The 19,369-nt window shown below is 35.4% G+C and overlaps 2 protein-coding genes, 1 long non-coding RNA gene and 1 pseudogene across 3 annotated transcripts; 3 read left to right on the top strand and 1 right to left on the bottom strand.

Annotated features, from left to right (window-relative positions):
- Positions 1,091-4,030, top strand: LOC110262538 (annotated as a pseudogene).
- Positions 8,577-9,384, bottom strand: LOC107641137 (vegetative cell wall protein gp1-like). The gene is made up of 3 exons (XM_016344643.1): positions 9,184-9,384; positions 9,040-9,066; positions 8,577-8,978 (listed from the first exon to the last, which is right to left on the bottom strand). The coding sequence occupies exons 1-3, from the start codon at positions 9,382-9,384 to the stop codon at positions 8,577-8,579; spliced, it is 630 nt and encodes a 209-aa protein (XP_016200129.1).
- On the top strand, positions 12,912-13,764 carry LOC107644182 (putative pentatricopeptide repeat-containing protein At1g12700, mitochondrial). Its single transcript, XM_016347992.2, has 2 exons — positions 12,912-13,602; positions 13,703-13,764. The coding sequence occupies exons 1-2, from the start codon at positions 12,925-12,927 to the stop codon at positions 13,730-13,732; spliced, it is 708 nt and encodes a 235-aa protein (XP_016203478.2). The 5' UTR covers positions 12,912-12,924; the 3' UTR covers positions 13,733-13,764.
- On the top strand, positions 13,767-15,043 carry LOC110262541. Its single transcript, XR_002347202.1, has 2 exons — positions 13,767-13,921; positions 14,413-15,043. It is a non-coding gene; the product is annotated as an uncharacterized LOC110262541 (long non-coding RNA).

The following is a 19,369-nucleotide window of genomic DNA, read 5'->3' on the forward strand; positions in this document are numbered from 1 at the left end:
TAAAATGTGATTTTTTAACCCTTCAATATTTTCTCTTGGTTCTATCTATAACATATATAGTGAGAGATCACATTTTATTCCCTCAAGTAAAAAAAAATTGAGAGAATCCAATTTCTTAATTTTTTAGTTTTGACAAATTTTAAATGTAAAAACAAGTAAATAAAGAATAAATATGTATCTCCACCCCACAATTTCTTCTGAAGACTAGGAGGTCCCAACAAAAAAAAATATTCATTTCGACCCTTGTTCTTTAATATTGTGAGACTAATTAGTTCTCATGTTAATGATATCTTTTCGGAATATGTTTATGTGATACGTTAATCATGAATATATTTTTAATTTAATTTTTATAAGTAAAAATAAATTAAAAATTACTAATATTTCTTAATTTTATACAATAAATTTAACCAATGTATTTAAAAACGGTAACAAAAATATATATAATTAGTTTTTAATAGATAAATCAATAGTTTAATATGTCACGCATATTTATTTTATTAATATAAAAAAATATTAACAAAAAGACTATTCAACTTCACAAAAATAAAGATTAAAAGTCGAAAACGTACTTTTTTTTTTTATTAAACCTTGTTGCGAGGGACGTTTAAGATTTTCTCTTAAAAGAATAATCTCCAATAAATTTGATATTACTCTCATTCTCTAATATATTTGGCTGAAAAGAAAAAAATAAATAAATAAATTGAATGTATTTTTATTTTTTTAAATATATTTGAATAAAAAATATTATAAAAAAATAAAAAACATAACAAGTTTTTAATTTTTTTATTTTTAATATTAAAAAAAATTATTAAATCCCATCAACTTTTTGCATTTTTCAAGTTTTTATTCCTAATTTTTCTCCTCATACCGAACAATAAAAAAGAACCATTTTTCTTTCAATTACGTTTCCGCCCTTTTTCTTTGCTTCTATCTTCCTCTTGAGTTTTGATTGCAAGAATGTTGTCATTGTTCTCATCCTCACCAATCAAATTAGAGAAAGTATAGGGAGCCAATGACCTAAGCATACAATGTGTACAATGAAGGTTTAAAAAATATTAGAGATATTATTATTAGTGTTACATTGTTCTGTCAGGTTACGCTTTTGGGATGAGTGGTTTCAGGACATGGTATAAGAATTCCAGATCTAGAAAGTCAGGAGTTCGAACCTTGGTGAACTCAAAATTACATGAGATGTTTATTATCCCTAGTATCCAGATGATTATCTTAGGCCATTGGCTCCCTAGCACTACTCATCAAATTAAGGTTTGCTTTTCAATTCCCAAATTCTGTTCCCCACTCCGCTCTCCTTCTTTGCTTCCCTTCAACTTCATCCCTACACTCTCACTCTCAGCCCCAATCACTTGATGAAGCTGTTGATTCCTTCACTCGCATGCTCTTTATGCGTCCTCCTCCATCCATCATCCAATTCACCAAGATTTTGGGATCTCTTGCCAATACCAACCATTTCCCCACCGCCATTTCCCTTTTTCAGCAATTGCAAGCCAGAGGAATCGCTCCCGACTTATTTACTTTGAACATCCTAATTAATTGTTGTTGCGGCATGGGTCGTATGTCGCTTGCTTTCTCTGTATTGGCCAAGATTTTCAGGATGGGTTTTCAACCTGATACGGTAACATTGACAACAATCTTGAAAGGTCTCTGTCTCTCTAGTAATGTTGAAAAAACACTACACTTTCATGACAGAGTGTTGGCTCATGGATTTCACTTCGACCAAGTCACTTATGGGACCTTGATTAATGGACTCTGTAAGACCGGACACACATCTGCTGCTATTCAAGTGTTGAGAAAGATCCCACGGTATGGCATTGCTCCTGATGTCTTCATGTACAGCGCAATTATTGATAGCCTCTGCAAGGATACACTTGTATGTCAGGCTTTTCATTTATTCTCTGAAATGCTTGCTAAGGGAATTTCTCCCGATGTTATCACATACAATTCTCTCATTTTTTGGATTGTGTATTGAGGGTCAATATAAGGAAGCCATTGATTTGTTAAGTGATATGGTGCTTAGAAACATTACTCCTAATGTTTATGCCTATAATACTTTGATTGATGGGCTATGCAAGGAAGGAAAGATCAAAGATGCTAAGAGTGTATTGGCTGTAATGGCAAAACATGGTGTGAAACCAGATGTGGTTACTTATACCAGCTTAATGGATGGGTATTGTTTGGTTAATCAGGTAAATAAGGCAAAATATATATTCAACACAATGGCCCAAAGTAGAGTGTCACTCGATGTTCAAAGTTACAGTATCATGATTAATGGCTTCTGCAAAAGTAAAATGGTCGATGAAGCCTTGAATCTCTATGAAAAATGCGTCGCAAGAACTTGGTTCCAGACACGGTAACTTACAACACTCTTTTTGATGGCTTGAGCAAATCGAAGAGAATCTCCCGTGCTTTGGAGCTTCTTGTCGAGATGCATGATAGAGGACAACCCGCTGATGTAATCACTTACAATTCGTTGTTGGATGGGATGTTCAAAAACCAACAACCTAACAAGGCACTTATGTTATTCAATCGAGGACATATACTATTATGATCAATGGGCTCTGCAAAGAGGGCTTGTTTGAAGAAGCATTGGCACTCTTGTCAAAAATGGAAGGCAATGGTTGCTTACCCGATGCTGTGACTTTTGAAACTGTTATTCGTGCTTTGTTTGAAAAAGATGAGATTGACATGGCGGAGAAACTTCTTCGGGAAATGGTTGCTAGAGGCTTATTGAATTGATAAAAGAAGGTAAGATACATCAACTCGAATTGAAATTACATCTCATTGTTGCTGAATATGTATCATAGTTTTGTAAATTATGTGTTTGTTGGGTCAGAGGACTTTGGCAATGCCATAACATTAATTAATTTTGCACTTTCGATTTTTGCAATTGCTATCATCCTTTTGAATTCCACTACTTTATTGATTCTTTAGTTGATATTCCTAGTTATAACTTACAGATTTAGTGTTTAAGATATCTTTATAGCAATAGTGTTCTTTACTGTTATTCTATGAGATCATGTATTTATCATGCTACAAACTAAGCAAAACTAAAAAGATTGAAAATTTTGTTTTGTTGTTTGTTGTTTGTTCCCTGCTATTCTGTTGTGCAACTTATTTTTCCGTATCTTTGTAGGTGCCATAAGCAACTAATTCCTATGACTTTTTATCATAAGCAACCATGAGCTATTGTTTATTTGATTGAATCCTCTGGGAATTGTTGTAAAAGGAAATTTAAATAGGTACTAAGGATTTATTCTTAGGCTATATAGTTTTCACTTCCATGTTCCATCTTAAAAATAAACCCACCTTCTAAAATGCACGTCTCCTCTTTTCATCAACCTAAGCAACATCGGGTCAAGGTTAATATGGTTCAGTTATTTCAAGATTTTTGGTCATTTTCTTAATTAATGCTACTCAGTTGTATTGCTTGGAAATTGCTTCTGCTGAAAATATTACATTATGAAATACTTTTTCAGAGAATGTTTTTCTGTTAATTCTTAGATAAATTACTTCATTATTTCTTGTGTAGACATTATTGCATTGACTCTGAGTCTCTTTTTATTAGCATTTTAAAAAAGTTACTGGCTTGGAGTTTTGTTATGTGGTGTTTGTGATGGGGGTGTTAAAAGTGAAACAATACAGAATTCTTTGAGTTTTTGCTAATTTTGCCTCCAAATACTAATTTTCCCTGCACATATCCTTCCAATTCCTAATTTTCGATCATCAAAGGGAATCACTTGTTAAGTTTCTCTACACTCTTGTTATTGTCTTCCATTCTTTTCATTTTCTCATGCAGCAATATACTTGCAGATGTAGCCATCTAATGTATTTTGCTGATGTGTTTTAGTGATTATTAGTTTACAGAGGTTTTCTACTTAGTTTTTGCTTCTTCTTGTTGTTAGTAGATTAGCCTTCTGAGACTTACCTAAACAAGTGAAAATGTAGATGTTCTTTCAAGAGTTTGTAGTAACTAGTAAGCATGCAATGCTTTTTTATGTGTTCAACCTTTATCGTATTTGCTTTAGCTCTACTATGCAGATGGTGAAGATAGAGAATCATTATGGACATGCATATGTGATACCAATGGATTCCCTAAAGCGGCAGTAGGTGTTCATAGCTCTAGTTGCTTTAATCTTGCAACTGCACCTGGGGTGTCTTCCTTATTCCGTTTTGCTTCCAACTTGAAAGCTTTTTAATGCTGCTAGTGCTAAACCAATTTTTGTTGTGCTTCTGATAATATGGCTGCAATTGCAGTTGCAGACCACAATTTAAAACCCTTTACTTAACTTTCGTTTTGTAGATTTAAGCCATGATTTGAAACCTTGTAATATTTTTTCTCAATGGAAAAGTCTAGGGGCCAACAACTTTTGTGTTTTCTGGTCAGCACTTAATCATCAAAATAAAAGTGAGTGATCTCCCACCATTAGATGTAATCTCACACCATTAAAAACACTATTGATGGCTAATTGATGGTTACACAACACCAAAATTGCTGGCCCCCAAGCATTTCTCTATATTATATATCTCGACGGCCTTATTGGTGATCTGCTCCTTTGTGAAAAAAAAAAAAATAATCCCAACTTATTGCATCGAGAATGCAATTATAGACTTATAGTTAAAGAATTATATATTTTGGTGACGCTTAAATATAAAAATTAATGACAGATAGGGCCTGACTTTTTAAATTTTTGATAAATACATCATTGACAAAATTTAAATACAAATTATCAATTATCAATTATATGAAATAAAATAAAAAAAATATGGTCCGAAATAATCTACAATTCTACGTAAAAGGGAGAAAAGGGAAAAAAAATGAATTGATTTTAGAATAAATTATTATATAAATTCTTCTTTAGTAAAAGTCTGTTTTTACTAAATGGGGTTAGTTATATGGATCAAAGACGTCATTGCGTCGTGTGGTCGTGCATCTCTATGCATTGGGATGCGACATTATTTTACATTGGTTGTTGCATACTAAACAACCCTCCTCATATTTTCGGGTTTGGGATGTAAACAGAGGCGGAATTAAATTATCATATAAATTACAAATAATTAAATAATTTTATTTTCAAAAAAAATAATTGAAATGTCTAAAGAATTGCTCGTCAGCCCAACAATATTTGTGTTCTACTTCCTGTTCTTATGTTTAGAAGTACACACAAATCTCATTCAAATAAAGTCATGGACCTAGTAAGAACATTAAGAATATTTCCTTTTCGATTTTCTAAGGGTGAAACACAATGACTAATCTTTTTGCTACAAATCATCCTATTAAGAACAAATGACTAGTTATAAGATGCTTTTCATGACTAAGGTAGGAGTAGGATTCAAATTTCTAACTTCTTAATCAAGAGACTGAATGATAAAATACCAAACCATACTCAAGTAGTTATATCACCAATAATATAATCACACATAGTAATGTAATGTCCAAATAATCTATATCACATTTATACCACATTTATATCACTTATAATAAGCGAGACTTCTTCCATATGAAAGTCTTGTGATTTTGGACAATGCGGGGTGTTAGAATATCTGACACCCACTCAGTTAAAAGTTAGAACATTGTTTAGCTCGTATTTCGTTGTCTCTACGCGTTTGTTTGCTTTTATAAATACGTAACACGAAATTCTACTGAAATTTTTGCTCATGATTGTTCAATATCAATATAGGCTTTTAATTCTAAATTCTTTGGGGGTATTCACTAGAATCAATTTCGCATCATCCTGAGTTTTCTGCTATTTAATTAATAAAATCCTAAGTTATGGTCTAAATAGAATAAGCTGTTCTTTAATGGTTTTGCTAAAAAATGTTTTTCTTTCATGTATGTTGGCCCGCAAAATACAAGTGTTACAATGGATAAGCATTCGGTACCAATTAAACATTTTCGTGAACCACCAGCCTCATTTTTTTCAATTCCATTTCTTCAGTTGTTATACAATGCTCTTTGGATGAAACTGCACCTCATGCAATTTTGAAGACTGAAACTTTAGCCTAGACTTACCGGTTAATAAAAGCATGAACAATCAAAATCCTTCAATGCTAGAGAGAAAATTCTTTATTGTACATTCACCTTTTCAAACATCAAATTTTTAATTCTGAATTTATCTTAAGATGAAGTCTATGGTACCTATAAATTGGTACTTAACTTTTGCTTCACTTATTTTTTATATCAAATTCTAAATTTTAAAAAATTATTTATTTTTATACTTTTTAAATTTAAATATTAATTTTTAACTTTTTTCAACAATTTAGACTCCACCTTTTAAATACCATAGGAATCACCTTAATATGCAACACTCTTGATTGAATTTCACTTTTGAGTGAATTTCAGCAAAGGATGATAAATCTTTTCCTTGATTTGATAAACCCCGTATCCCAAAAATAAAAAACACAAAACCAAAAAGAGTAGAAATGTTATATGTATATATATACTTCTTGTAATGAGCTGGCATTAGAAGACCATTCTCAATCTAGGCTGTCACCTCTGGTTCTTTATGAGAAATAATATCCTATTCAACCACAAAGCTGTGATAATGATAGAATTGAAAATGATAACAGGGCAAGGAAGCTAAAATAATGACACAACTCAGTTTTGAGTAAAGAGAATGCAGTGACTAAATGGATGGCTAATTATACTAATGCTAGTGAAAATAGGAAGTTACAAACAAATCATAAAACAAGAATTGAATTTTGTAAATAAAAGTAGTGAATTCCTACCTTGATAGTCCGAAAAATGCTCTATATTTTCCTTTTGCATCATAATACACCGAAGAACTTACATAACAATTAGTCTAGCTAAGAAATTTACATCATAACAATTCATTAATAACCATGATTGAGATTATGTCATTCTCAATATACTAGTTGACCTTGAAGAAGCTAAATGACAAGAGATTGCAAAATTATAAAACACTTTAGAAGAAATGCAAGGTCAGCTAGATGAAGCCTATGTTGCAATTATACGTAATAGAGAAGCAACAAACTAGCAATTGAGCAAGCACCACAGTAATTAAATAGGATTCTGTTGTGGACAACACTAAGCTAGAGTTACTGGCAAATAAAAGTGAGGAGCTAGAGGTAAGAGAAACAGGACGACGACAGCGACACACATTGCACAAACAGCGACGGCGGAAGAAGACAGACTGCCGGAAACGTCAAGAACCCTAGCAGAATCACAAATTATGTTTAAGGGTGGAGAGGGGAAATTCGGAAATTAAAAATCGTAGGGGTAAATGTAGAATTACAAAAAAGAAAACAGAGGATTCAATTTGAAATTACTAAAATCCGTGGCCTAAATAAGATAACAAAAGTAGAAACAATTAAACAAATAAGAGTAAAGGACATTTTCGTCCCTGACCTTTTTTTTTGCGGACATTTTCGTCCTCAAGCAATGGAAAATACATTAAAGCCCCTGACCGTTGAAAAACGTGGACATTTGTGTCCCTCCGTTGATTTCTGCCGTTTCCACTTGACGGAAAAGGCTGAGGTGGCACAGGTGGCGCTGAGGTGGCACGTAACGGAGGCCACGTGGCATTGGGGCACAAAGTTATAGGACATATAAGTCCCTGGAGACGAAAACGACGCCGTTTCGTCTCCTCCCCCAATCTTTGAAATTCGTCTTCCCTCATCCCTCGTCTGCACAGTGACGGCGCAGTGGGTGTAGTGGGGAGTTGTGACATAAAGGAAATTCCTCCTTCCATGGCATCTGAAGGGGTATCATCCAGCTGGAGAAGAGGTGGAGGTCAGGTGGGCTCGAGCTCGTGTCCTAAGGAGAAGGACAGCAAATATGGCGTCTCACCAAAGTGCTTCTGTGGAAAAAACGCAGTCCTTTTCATGTCGAAGACCCGGAGCAATCCGGATAGATTGTTTCTGGGCTATCCCTTTTACAAGGTATGGAAACGCAATGTGATGCACGTTTGGTTGAAGATGTGTTAGGGTTTCTAATTTTTAGGGTTTGAATTATGTGGGTTGATTTGCTGCAGGCAAGACAACCATATTGCAAATTTTTTGTGTGGCTTGATGAGCACGTTGCCGGACTTGGATTGACAGCAACAAAGTATATGGGAGAGAAGGAATTTGTAGATGCAGAAGATTATCACAGGCAGCAGGACATGAAAATGAGGATAAGTTGCTTGGAGAAGAGGATATTAGCTCTAGAGATGAAAAGAAAGCCAATAAGATGGTGTATCTGTGTCATTGTCATTGTGTTGATTTTTGTTGTTCTAAGTTGTAAGAGTTGATAAACGAATGAAAAAGTGTGTAATATTGTTGCAGCAATTATAGGTGAATTCAATGTTATTTATATGAATGATGATTGTATTGCCCTGTACGTGTTGTGTAAGATGTGGAAGAAATTAAAATTGGTTCCCTAATACATAACATACCATTGCATTAGTCATCAAAAAAAGTTGTTTAGTTAACATCCATATTTATCTGACCCACAAAGGGTGTTCAAAAAGTATGGGATAGAAAGCTAAATTGTTTGAACTACTTGTCAACAACCATTACATAGACAAAAAGTTATCACAAAAAGCACTTAATGACAGTAGTCTTCATTCTTTTGAGTCCTTTGTTTTTGGAGAAGTTGACAAATTTTGGGGTGGAGCATCTTGATTTGGAGCTGCAGATGGGATGGTAGATGGAGTTGGCTGTTGTGTACTAGTGTTGATTGTGGATGTAGCGATTGGTGCCGGCGGCCTAAAGATCTTCTGCTTCGGTCTGAACCTGGACTGTTGTGGGCAAGATGTGTCATTGGCTTTCGCTGGAGGTTTAAATGGACGACCTATAGTTGGAGCTGGTGGCCTGGTTTGAGTAGTTGTTGGCCCTGGAGGTAATATGATAAGTGTGGATCTTGTCACCCTTGTTGGAGCTGGTGGCATAGGTGGATTGCTTGGGGCAGGTGATTCCACAACAGTGGGGTTTGGGGAGCTGCCTGGTTGGCTGCTGGATGCATCCTGCAAATATGCATGGAAGATGTGAGCAGAGTAGTATTACAAAGACAGATTAGTCCCTAACCTTAGCAGTACTAAAACAGAATAGTCCCTAGACATATCAGTAATCAGACATCGTAGTCCTTAATTATTTCCATACTAAGACAGATTAATCCCTAACTTTAGTAGTACTAATACTAAGACAGATTAATCACTATATGGTTCTTACCTCTGAACCTGGAGCAGATTGTGACAGTGGAAGCACAATCAGTGACTGGGAGGAAGTAGCTGCTTTCTTCCTAGGGCGCCTTGTCTTCGGCTTCCAGTTTGGGTTGGAAGGGGCTCCTTTACATGTTTTGTAGTTGTGACCCTTCTCACCACACTTGCTGCAGGATACAACGAATGACCTTTTCAGTTTTTCTTCTTGCATGAGTGGCTCAGCCGGATCCTTTTGCCTATTATGAACCTTTGGCCGTCAAATTGGCCTTTTGATAATAGGTGGGTCTGGCTTCGAGAACTTAGTTCCAACCCAAAATTTTGGACTTGGAACAGGCTTAATACAGTGTGCATATGTCCTCCTAATGGACTCCATGCATAGCCAAGGGTGAACATAGTCCTGCGGTGTGTCATGTCTCTTCCTTATGGCAGCAAATGCATGTAAGCAGGGCATGCCTAAGGTAATGCAGTGAAGGTGAGTAATATAACCAAAATAACAGTAAAGGGAATTCAGATCAAAATAGCAAAGAAACTGGATCAAGTACTGTAGAGGACATACCAGTCAGTTGCCATCGATTGCATGAGCAACTGTGCCTAATGAGGTCCACATCCACCTTAGTTCCTTTCCGAGAAACCTCAAACCTCTTTCGTTCATTATCGCCAACCCATTCAGCCGTCCACTTGGTGCTTAGGTTTAACAGCTTCTCCATCTTCTTTTCCTGAACTGGTGCTAGCCTCCCTGAGTGATTCTCCAAGACCCGTTTATGATTCACCATCCGCCTCATGAGATAGCACCTGATCTCTTCACACATGGTCAGGATAGGCTTGCAGCGATAGTTTACTATTTTTGCATTAAAAACCTCACACATATTGTTTGTGAGGTTATCCACTTTTGGCCCATGGGAGAAGTAAGCCTTCACCCATGTCTCAGGTTCAAATTTGCTGAGGTACTCCCAGGCACCCTTGTTAACTGTCTTCAACTTCTCCATGCATTCCTTGAACTCAACAACAGTCGTGCACCTGGCACACTCCCACACAACTTGTCGAATGTATAGATCCTTGTAGCGATTGATGAAGTTTTTCCACATATGCATAACGCAGTTGCGGAGCTTAGCGTGTGGCATGACCTTTTTCAACGCAGGCAGCAAACCCTGGCCACAACATAATCAACCACACAGCAATGAAATTAACTAAGTAGGTGGCAATGAATATCATCAACAAATTATAAATGATCTAAACCAAATGCAGAGCAATGACAATAACCATAAACTGGAGTTACCTTCTGTTGGTCTGATATGAAGTTCCAGCCATGGTTAGCATCGTCTCCTATGTCCCCTTGCAGATTGGTCAGGAACCACTTCCAGGCTTCCTTAGTCTCAGTCCTGACCACTCCATAGGCAACAACATAGAATTGGTTGTTTGCATCCTGAGCAACTGCTGCTAGAAGCCAACCACCGTAATATGTCTTCAGAAAGCACCCATCCAAATGCAACAGGAGACGACATCCATCTTTGAAACCTTGTTTGCAGGCATCTAGGCAAATATATAGTTTATCAAACACAGGGGGACCATCTGGAATTGGCATGAGCTCAAGCCTGGCTGATGAGCCTGGATTGCTCCTCAATATTTCCTCACAATAATCCCTGGATCTCTTGTATTGTTCCTTTTCATTTCCTTGGATCTTCTCCCTAGCCTCCTTCACTGCTCTATAAACCATTTTAGGATGGGGACAGAGGGCAAATTCCTCTTTAAGAAAATCAGTAGCCTCCTTTGTATTCATGTGTGGTTGGGTGGACATCCGCTTCTCAATCTTCTTACTTAGCCAGTGTTGATCAGCAGCGTTGCTGCCCAAATCCCTCGCACAAGTGTGTTCTGGATGGTAGGTCTTCACTTGATAACACTGCAGACTTTTGTTGTATGACAAATGAACCAAGTAAGGGCACTCCTTATCCCCACACCCCACTCTCACTCTCTCTTTGTCATTTTTTATCCATTTCACTTCCCGACCCTCAGCGATAAAAGAATCTTTAACTACCTCCTTGAACCTGTCTACAGTGGCAAACCTAGTTCCTAGCTCAAACCTGCCCTCACCATGATTATACTCATCGTTAAACTCTGGGTACTTTTCACCTCTGCCTTCATCATCAGATGATATGGGAGTATATAAGTCTTCAGACTCATACTCAAACATTATCTCCTCCACCTCCGTTGGGAGCTCACTGACATAAAACCCACCCCCGACTGCATAATCCAGCTGGACATCAGGTCCTTGATCCCCTGCTTCACCACGTGCATCAGTCCCATTCCCACTCCCTTCCCCTCTTTCATTGACCCTTGTGCGAAATTGTCTTTTCTTCTTCCCTTGCTTCTTTGGTGTAACTACCTTCTTCCTAGGAGTATTTACCTTCTTCTTAGGAGTAACTACCTTCTTGATCGGCGTAACGACCTTCTTCTTACCCTTGACACCTCTTTTCCTCTTCCCAACAGTGACCCCACCATTGCTGTCACTCTCACTACTGTCACTCTCAATTCCAGCCGGTGGAGGTTTGTACAAGACGTCCTCTGTGCTCTCGTATCCGTCATCAGATGAAGAGGAAGAATTCAGTTCCTCTGCAGTTTCATCCACCTCCCCTGCAGTATCTCTGTCCCGGGAAGCATCCTCAACAACCTCCGGCTCGTCAACAGGATGGTCAAAGTAAATATGGAACTCACCTCGCCCTGGGTGCTTCATTAGGTTCTCTCGCATTGCGTTGATCCCGACATCCCCAGTCAATATGTTCATCCCGGATTCAAATTCAGTGCTTGATGGATCATACCAGTATACTGCCTTGTATGACTGGTAGCCCAAACCCTTAAATAGTGTCACTAGGTCTCCGAAATTCACAAAGTCTAGGTCCATCTCAGGGAACCTCTCCTCCTTTCCATTCTGATAAACCATTTCTCCACCAACTCCTCTTACGAAGTTCCCTCCATGATGAAACACCGGAACCACAAACACGTCAACCATCTGAAATTGACCAGTGCAGAACTAGGATTAAAAAAGGAAACAACACACCATATGAAAGAAACTACATTTCCCGAACACAATCCCTCCCTCTAATCCTACACAGCACGCAATACACCCCATTTTCCCTTTCTTTCTTACACAGTAAACATGCAAACACAATGCATTCCTAGCTAAGCATAACAATCTTACCTTGTGACGAAGACAGCAGCCACGACCTCAGACGAAGCTTCTCCTCAGCCTCTGCCACCAGCAATCACCCCTGGCCTTTTGCTCTTCTACGTGTTGTATTTTTTGGAGGGAGAAATAGAGACGAAGGAGTTTGATCGTTTTTGGGTTAGGGTTTTCTGTAATTCTCTCACTCAACTATGGGTCTTCTGGGTATTGTGTATGGGAATTCAACTGTGTTGATTGGGGAAGGAGACGAAACGGCGTCGTTTTCGTCTCCAAGGACTTATATGTCCTATAACTTTTTGCCCCAATGCCACGTGGCCTCCGTTACGTGCCACCTCAGCGCCACCTGTGCCACCTCAACCTTTTCCGTCAAGTGGAAATGGCAGAAATCAACGGAGAGACACAAATGTCCACATTTTTTAACGGTCAGGGACTTTAATGTATTTTCCATTGCTTGAGGACGAAAATATCCACAAAAAAAAGGTCAGGGACAAAAATGTCCTTTACTCAATAAGTAAATAACCTCGAACAAGCTTGATTCTACCCTCACTCTTTTGGTGGTTGCAACTTGCAAGAATGTTGTCATTCTTCTCGTTCTCACGAAACATGTTAAGGTATGCTCTTCAAATCCCAAATCCCTCTCCTTGTTGTGTTCCCTATTCAGCTTTCCGTATTTGCTTCCCTTCAACTTCATCCCTACACTCTCACTCTCACTCTCAACCCCAATCACTTGATGAAGCTGTTGATTCCTTCACTCGCATGCTCTCTATGCGTCGCCCTCCATCCATCATCCAATTCACCAAGATTTTGGGATCTCTTGCCAAGACCAACCATTTCTCCACCGCCATTTCCCTTTTTCAGCAATTGCAAGCCAGGGGAATCGCTCCCAACTTATTTACTTTGACCATCGTAATTAATTGTTGTTGCAGCATGGGCCGTATGACGCTTGCTCTCTCTGTATTGGCCAAGATTTTCAGAATGGATTATCAACCTAATACGGTAACATTGACAACAATCCTGAAAGGTCTCTATCTCTGTGGTAGTGTTGAAAAAGCAGTGCGCTTTCATGCCACAGTGCTGGCTTATGGATTTCACTTCGACCAAGTCACTTATGGGACCTTGATCAATGGCCTCTGTAAGACCGGACACACATCAATTGCTATTCAAGTGTTGAGAAAGATCCCACGGTATGGCATTGCTCCTAATGTCATCATGTACAATGCAATTATTGATAGCCTCTGCAAGGATACACTTGTAAGTCAGGCTTTTCATTTATACTCTGAGATGCTTGCTAAGGGAATTTCTCCAGATGTTATCACATACAGTTCTCTCATTTTTGGATTGTGTCTTGAAGGTCAATATAAGGAAGCCATTGATTTGTTAAGTGATATGGTGCTTAGAAACATTACTCCTAATGCCTTTCTTGTCAAAAATGGAAGACAATGGTTGCTTACCAAATGCTGTGACTTATGAAATAATCATTCGTGCTCTGTTTGAAAAAGGTGAAAATGATAACGCAGAGAAACTTCTTCGTGAAATGATATCTAGAGGCCTATTGTAAGGATAAAAGTAGGTGAGATTCTTCTTGTTAGCATCACAAAGTGTTGTTTGTATCTCTTTCTTTTTAACTTGTGTTTTGTTCTCGATCATCTTTCGATTCCATATTAATGCTTTTAGATCTTCACATGATTGTGATTCTTTATTCTGCTTTACCCACACCTAAGTGTTTTCTTTGTCGTTGCTTATTTTATGGCATTTTCGGTGACTAGATGGCTGTTATATGTGGCTTGTCGGATCTATCATTATTTCCTTTTTTATTTTTGTAATTATATATGTGCATTGATGTTAATTTATTCTTAAGCTGAAATGGTTGTGATTTTCATCATTCAAAGGGAATCCTTGTTAGTTGTGAAACTTCCCTGCACTCTTATTGTCTTTCGATCTTTTCATTTCTCCCATATTTAAATTAAACTCCCATGCAGCAGCATATTGTCTGATGTAGCCTTAGATGAAATCTCAAATGTTATTTTGCAAACATCTTGTCATTTTTCTGCGTTCATGCAGTTATACCTGAAGCATATTGTACCAAAGCAATCAACTTGATAAAAAAGGTTACTGATTCAAACTTCAAAGCCAAAGGATTTTGATCAAACACTAGCCTCTTGCGCAATCTCGAAGCACCCCAAAGACTAGCAAGAAACATTTGCACAGGTTAATGCTCAAAAATGTTGGAATACTCTATCATGAAGTGCATGTTCCCATATAATCATGTTAAGAAAAATAATAAACCTATAAACTTTACAATTAAAATGAGAAACTTTGGTGGTATATTCGGGCTTTTAAGTTCAAATCTCATTAAAGCTAAAATATTGTGTTAAGAAACATTTATGTGATCAAATCTGGTTTTAATAAAACAATTATGGTAATTTTATATGATAGGAATTGTTCAGTAGAGAGTATTTTCATTTGTTCGCTGAGCTAAACTTGTAGGTTGATGGCTTGATAACTTTCATCTTTATGCTGGCTCTACCATAGATCAAATGATTCATTTGAAACGTTCTTGGAGTTATCATGAAAAACGTTGGTCCATTTGTTTGTTGTTTTTCTTTTTCACAAAAAAAAAATGACATTAAAAATTTTGAAAAAATGGCATTTATCATTGTCTTTTTGAGGTTTTTTTTTGAAGGTGGAAATAGAAAATAACTAGTTTACAAGGGCAAGCAGTAGCAGAAATGCTGCTGCTGCTGCTGGAATTGACATAAATTCATAGTCGATGCATTGCCTTAATTTGTTGTTGTTAGGTGTATTGTGTTTCTGTAGTGTCTCTGCAACGGCTTTGATTGGTTCTTGTAATGCTTTTTCACTCATCTCGATGGCTTATTAGGCGAAATTAGTAAGTTACTATTCTTTTTTATTTTTTGAAAGTGACACAATTACTAATACTATTTTTCTGAGTTTTTTAAGGTGAAACATAGTTATTAATCTTTTCGCTACGTTCATCAGCATAAAGACAAATAATTTGGTCACAAAATGTTTTTCATGTCTAAGGTAGAATTTTAAACTACTGACTTTATAGTAGTTTGGTCATAAAGACAAATAATTTGGTCATCAGAATAAACTGTTCTTTATTGGTATTGCTAAAAATGTTTTTCCTTTCATGGATGTTGGCCCTTAAACACGAATTGTTAAAATGCATTAAGCATTCGGTACTAACATCTCGAATTGTTTTTCCTTTTTCTCAATGAGGTTGATAACTTTTTAAACACTTTCCTCTTCTTCGGCTGTTATATAATGCTCTCTGGATGAAATTGTACCCCTGCAATTTTAAAGAACTCAAACTTTGGTATAGAATTGCCATTTAATAAAGACACCTACTCCAATAAAGATATAAAAAATATCTCATGAAAATATTTGATTAAATTTTGACTTATTTATTTAGCTATACTTTAAATAAAGATAACAATTTTATAACATACTAAAATCAAATCTTACAATCCACTATCCAATGGCTAAACAGAAGCATTCTCACATGAAGATAATTTAAAATCTTCATTAGAGTATCCACCTTTAATAAAAGCATGAAGCCATAAACAATCAAAATAATCCCTTCAACACCATAGTAAACATTCTTTATTTGTACATTCACCCTTTTAAACATCAGTTCTTAATTCTGAGTTATTTTAATAGGTGCACTCTTGAATGTTTTCTGAATTTAAGCAAAAGGATAATAAATCTTTTCCTGATTTGATCAAAATAAATTCCCACAAAAGGAATAAGAATGTTACCTGCAAATGTTTATACTTCTTGTGACAAGGTGGTATTATAAGACCATTCGCACTTCAGGCTGTCACCTCAAATTTTTCACGAGGAAAATCCTCCTTGTTTTTCAATCACAAGGCTGTGATATCTACTAGCTAAGAAGGACTAAAAATGATAACAGGACAATGAGGCTAAAAGAATGTACAACTCAAAAAGTTTTATGAATAAAGAGAATGCAGTGGCTAAACTGATGGCTAATCAAACTAATGCTAGTGAAAATAGAAAAATACAAACAAATCATAAAACAACAATGAATTTTGTAAATAAAACCAGTAAATTCTTGCTTTGATAATTCAGCAAATAATCTATCTTTTTCTTTCGTATGATCGTATGATAATCCAACAAGGATATACAATGTTATGATCAATGGGCTCTGCAAAGAGGGCCTACTTGATGAAGCATTGGCCTTAAAGTTGGAAATGGAAGACAATGGTTGCTCTCCGGATGCTGTAACTTACGAAACAACTATTCGTGCTCTGTTGGAAAAAGGTGAAAATGATCAAGCGCTGAAACATCTTCATGAAATGATTGCTAGAGACTTATTGAAAAGACCCTAAGGAGAAATAAATCAACTCAAATTAATAAATTTTCTATTGTCAAAATTTGTACAGAACTTGGTAAATTTTATATCTATTGGGTTGGAGGTTTGGGAAATGCCATGAACTCACTATCACCTTGATTTTGGTTATCTCACTGTTATTGATTTAATTTTGAACTTGTGTTATTGGCTGATGTATGATTTTCACTGCCATCTTTGAAATAAATACATCTACTAAATGCATGACCCCACTTTTTTTGTTGACAATTTCAACATTTTTGTTATTTTTTAAAATCTGATCATAGGTGAAGAAACCTGTATACTAAGTCTGTGATTTCACTTGATGTTTCAAATAAAAAAGGCTGTGCAAGAAGGAATTTCTAGGAATTTGGCTAATTTGGTTCAAATATGAATTATCTTAAAACCTTTGTTTATTTTCATAATTAATGTTACTTGGCTTTAATTCTTAGAAATCAATTGAAAATATGTACATTATGTTCATTTCCATAATTAATGTACAGTTGTAATTAATGTTATCTTAAAACCCTTGTTCATTTTCAGAACTAATGTTACTCAGCAGTTAATGCTTAATTGAAGTATTTCATTATTTCTTATTGAAAAATCCTATATAGGGATTATTACATTGTTCTTGTTTAAAGTCATGTTGAAAAGCTTTTATTATTAAAACATGGTTTGGAGTTTTGTTGTCTGTTATCAGCTACACCTGTCATGAAAGATTTGGTGATTCTAATGCCAAATACAACTATTTCTACACCTATTTCTTTGGTATTTTCTAAATCTTCTCTGCATTGTGATGAGTGGGGTTAGAATAAAGAATTAAAAGTGAAACAGTGTTGTACAGATTGAAATTGCATTTGTTCTTGTAGAATATTTTTGAATGCTAATACAATTTCTTTTGCGATCAAAAGTTGAACTATTATATAGCCTCACTGCTTAAGTGCTGATTAACTTATTCTATGAAACTGGTATTGACCTTGTATTGGTGGTTGAGTATTTGGATTCTTATCATGGATATCATCTTTGTTCCATGCTTACTGATTGCTAGGTGCACTCAAGCATGTTAAGTTAAAGCATGGCACAGACAATATTGAAGATCTCTAGTATGAATTTTCCTTTATACTTGGATTTCAGTTTGTCCCATTGAAATAATTTTGAGACACTTGATTTAATATTTTGTCAGCTTATTTGGTTTCTAGTTGAACCCACCTTTCGATTATAAGCTTCAAATTCAGTTTTAGATGGAAGTGAATAATAGCTACTTTCACAAAACCCACTCTTCAGATTAGACTAATAAACATAAAATGAATTGATCTCAAACAAGATAGAATATGGTTGATGCTGCTATAAACTTTGAGGAATCAATCTTAGCATCATAATGAAATTAGATTGTTCATGTACTATTTATTGTGTGGTGTGTACTGCATAAATCAATTTATGGATTTAATTTCTTTAAAATTTCCCTTTTCACAAATAATTGCAGGAGATATACATTTTGATCTTTCGGAGGGTATAATCATGCTTTTTTTTATTATTGTGGATATATGATTATAGAATGAATCTTAGATTCTTAATGTCATAAAATTTATTACTGCATTTTTTGTGTGTTTTAGTCTGATAAATGCATAGTTATATATAAAAAATTTAACCATTAACTATTATTTTCTTCTTTCTTTTACTCTTAAACCAAACTCTAGTGAGAAAAATTGTTCAAAACAAAAATGTCATTTCTATTATTCTATGGAAAGTTATAATATATACAAGTGCTGATTCAAGTTCTAACCAGAATGAATCAAAACTATCCATAATTTACACACAAACTATCATTTTTCTTTCAAGAACCTCTCTCAATGGATCTATTCTAACCCTGACAGGTTTTGGAAGGAATAGCTCTTTGCAATTGAATGCTATAGAAGGTAGCATTTCAAGGACCAATACCAAATTGTTGTTCTTCTTTGCATGCTCTGCTACTTCATTGTCTAGGGAGGCTTTAGCAATTTTAGTGATGAAAATGAATAGAATCACTGAAAAAAACAAGCTTTAGTTTTGAGTTATGTGAGAGAAAAAAAACTTCACAACAGTAAAGGATGAATATTTAATATGGTTACGTAACTACTTATTGGTAGATATGTGCCTGAAGAAGAGAAAGGACAAAACAATATACATGAATATTGAATACAACCAACTGATATTTCAGTTTCTTATCGTCTCAAGAAGTTACACCATGAATATTGAAGGAGAAATGGTTATGTTTCTTTAGGTGTGTTTTTTTATTTTATAGGATAAAGTATATTTTTTATTATTAAAGTTCGCCAAAAATTTTAAAAATATTTTTAAGTTTTATTTTGTTCCAAAAATTTTTGATTTGTATTAAATATATTCCTGACAACTAAATTTTAAAAATTTAGTACTAATCCAACAATAATGCATGATAAATATGTTTGATTTTCTTGTGTTAAAGGTTGCTTTTGTGAAGTTATTCCTGAATTGGTCATAATTTTTTTGAAAAATTAGTTGTTAGGGGTAAATTTGATGCAAATAAAAAACTTGTAAAACAAAATAAAATAAAATAAAACTTAAAGATATTTTTAAAATTTTTAATAAATTTTAAAGACAAAAAATATATTTTATTTTATATTCTTTTTT

This window comes from Arachis ipaensis, chromosome B05, assembly GCF_000816755.2.
Source record: "Arachis ipaensis cultivar K30076 chromosome B05, Araip1.1, whole genome shotgun sequence".
In the NCBI taxonomy this organism is placed as follows: domain Eukaryota; kingdom Viridiplantae; phylum Streptophyta; class Magnoliopsida; order Fabales; family Fabaceae; genus Arachis; species Arachis ipaensis.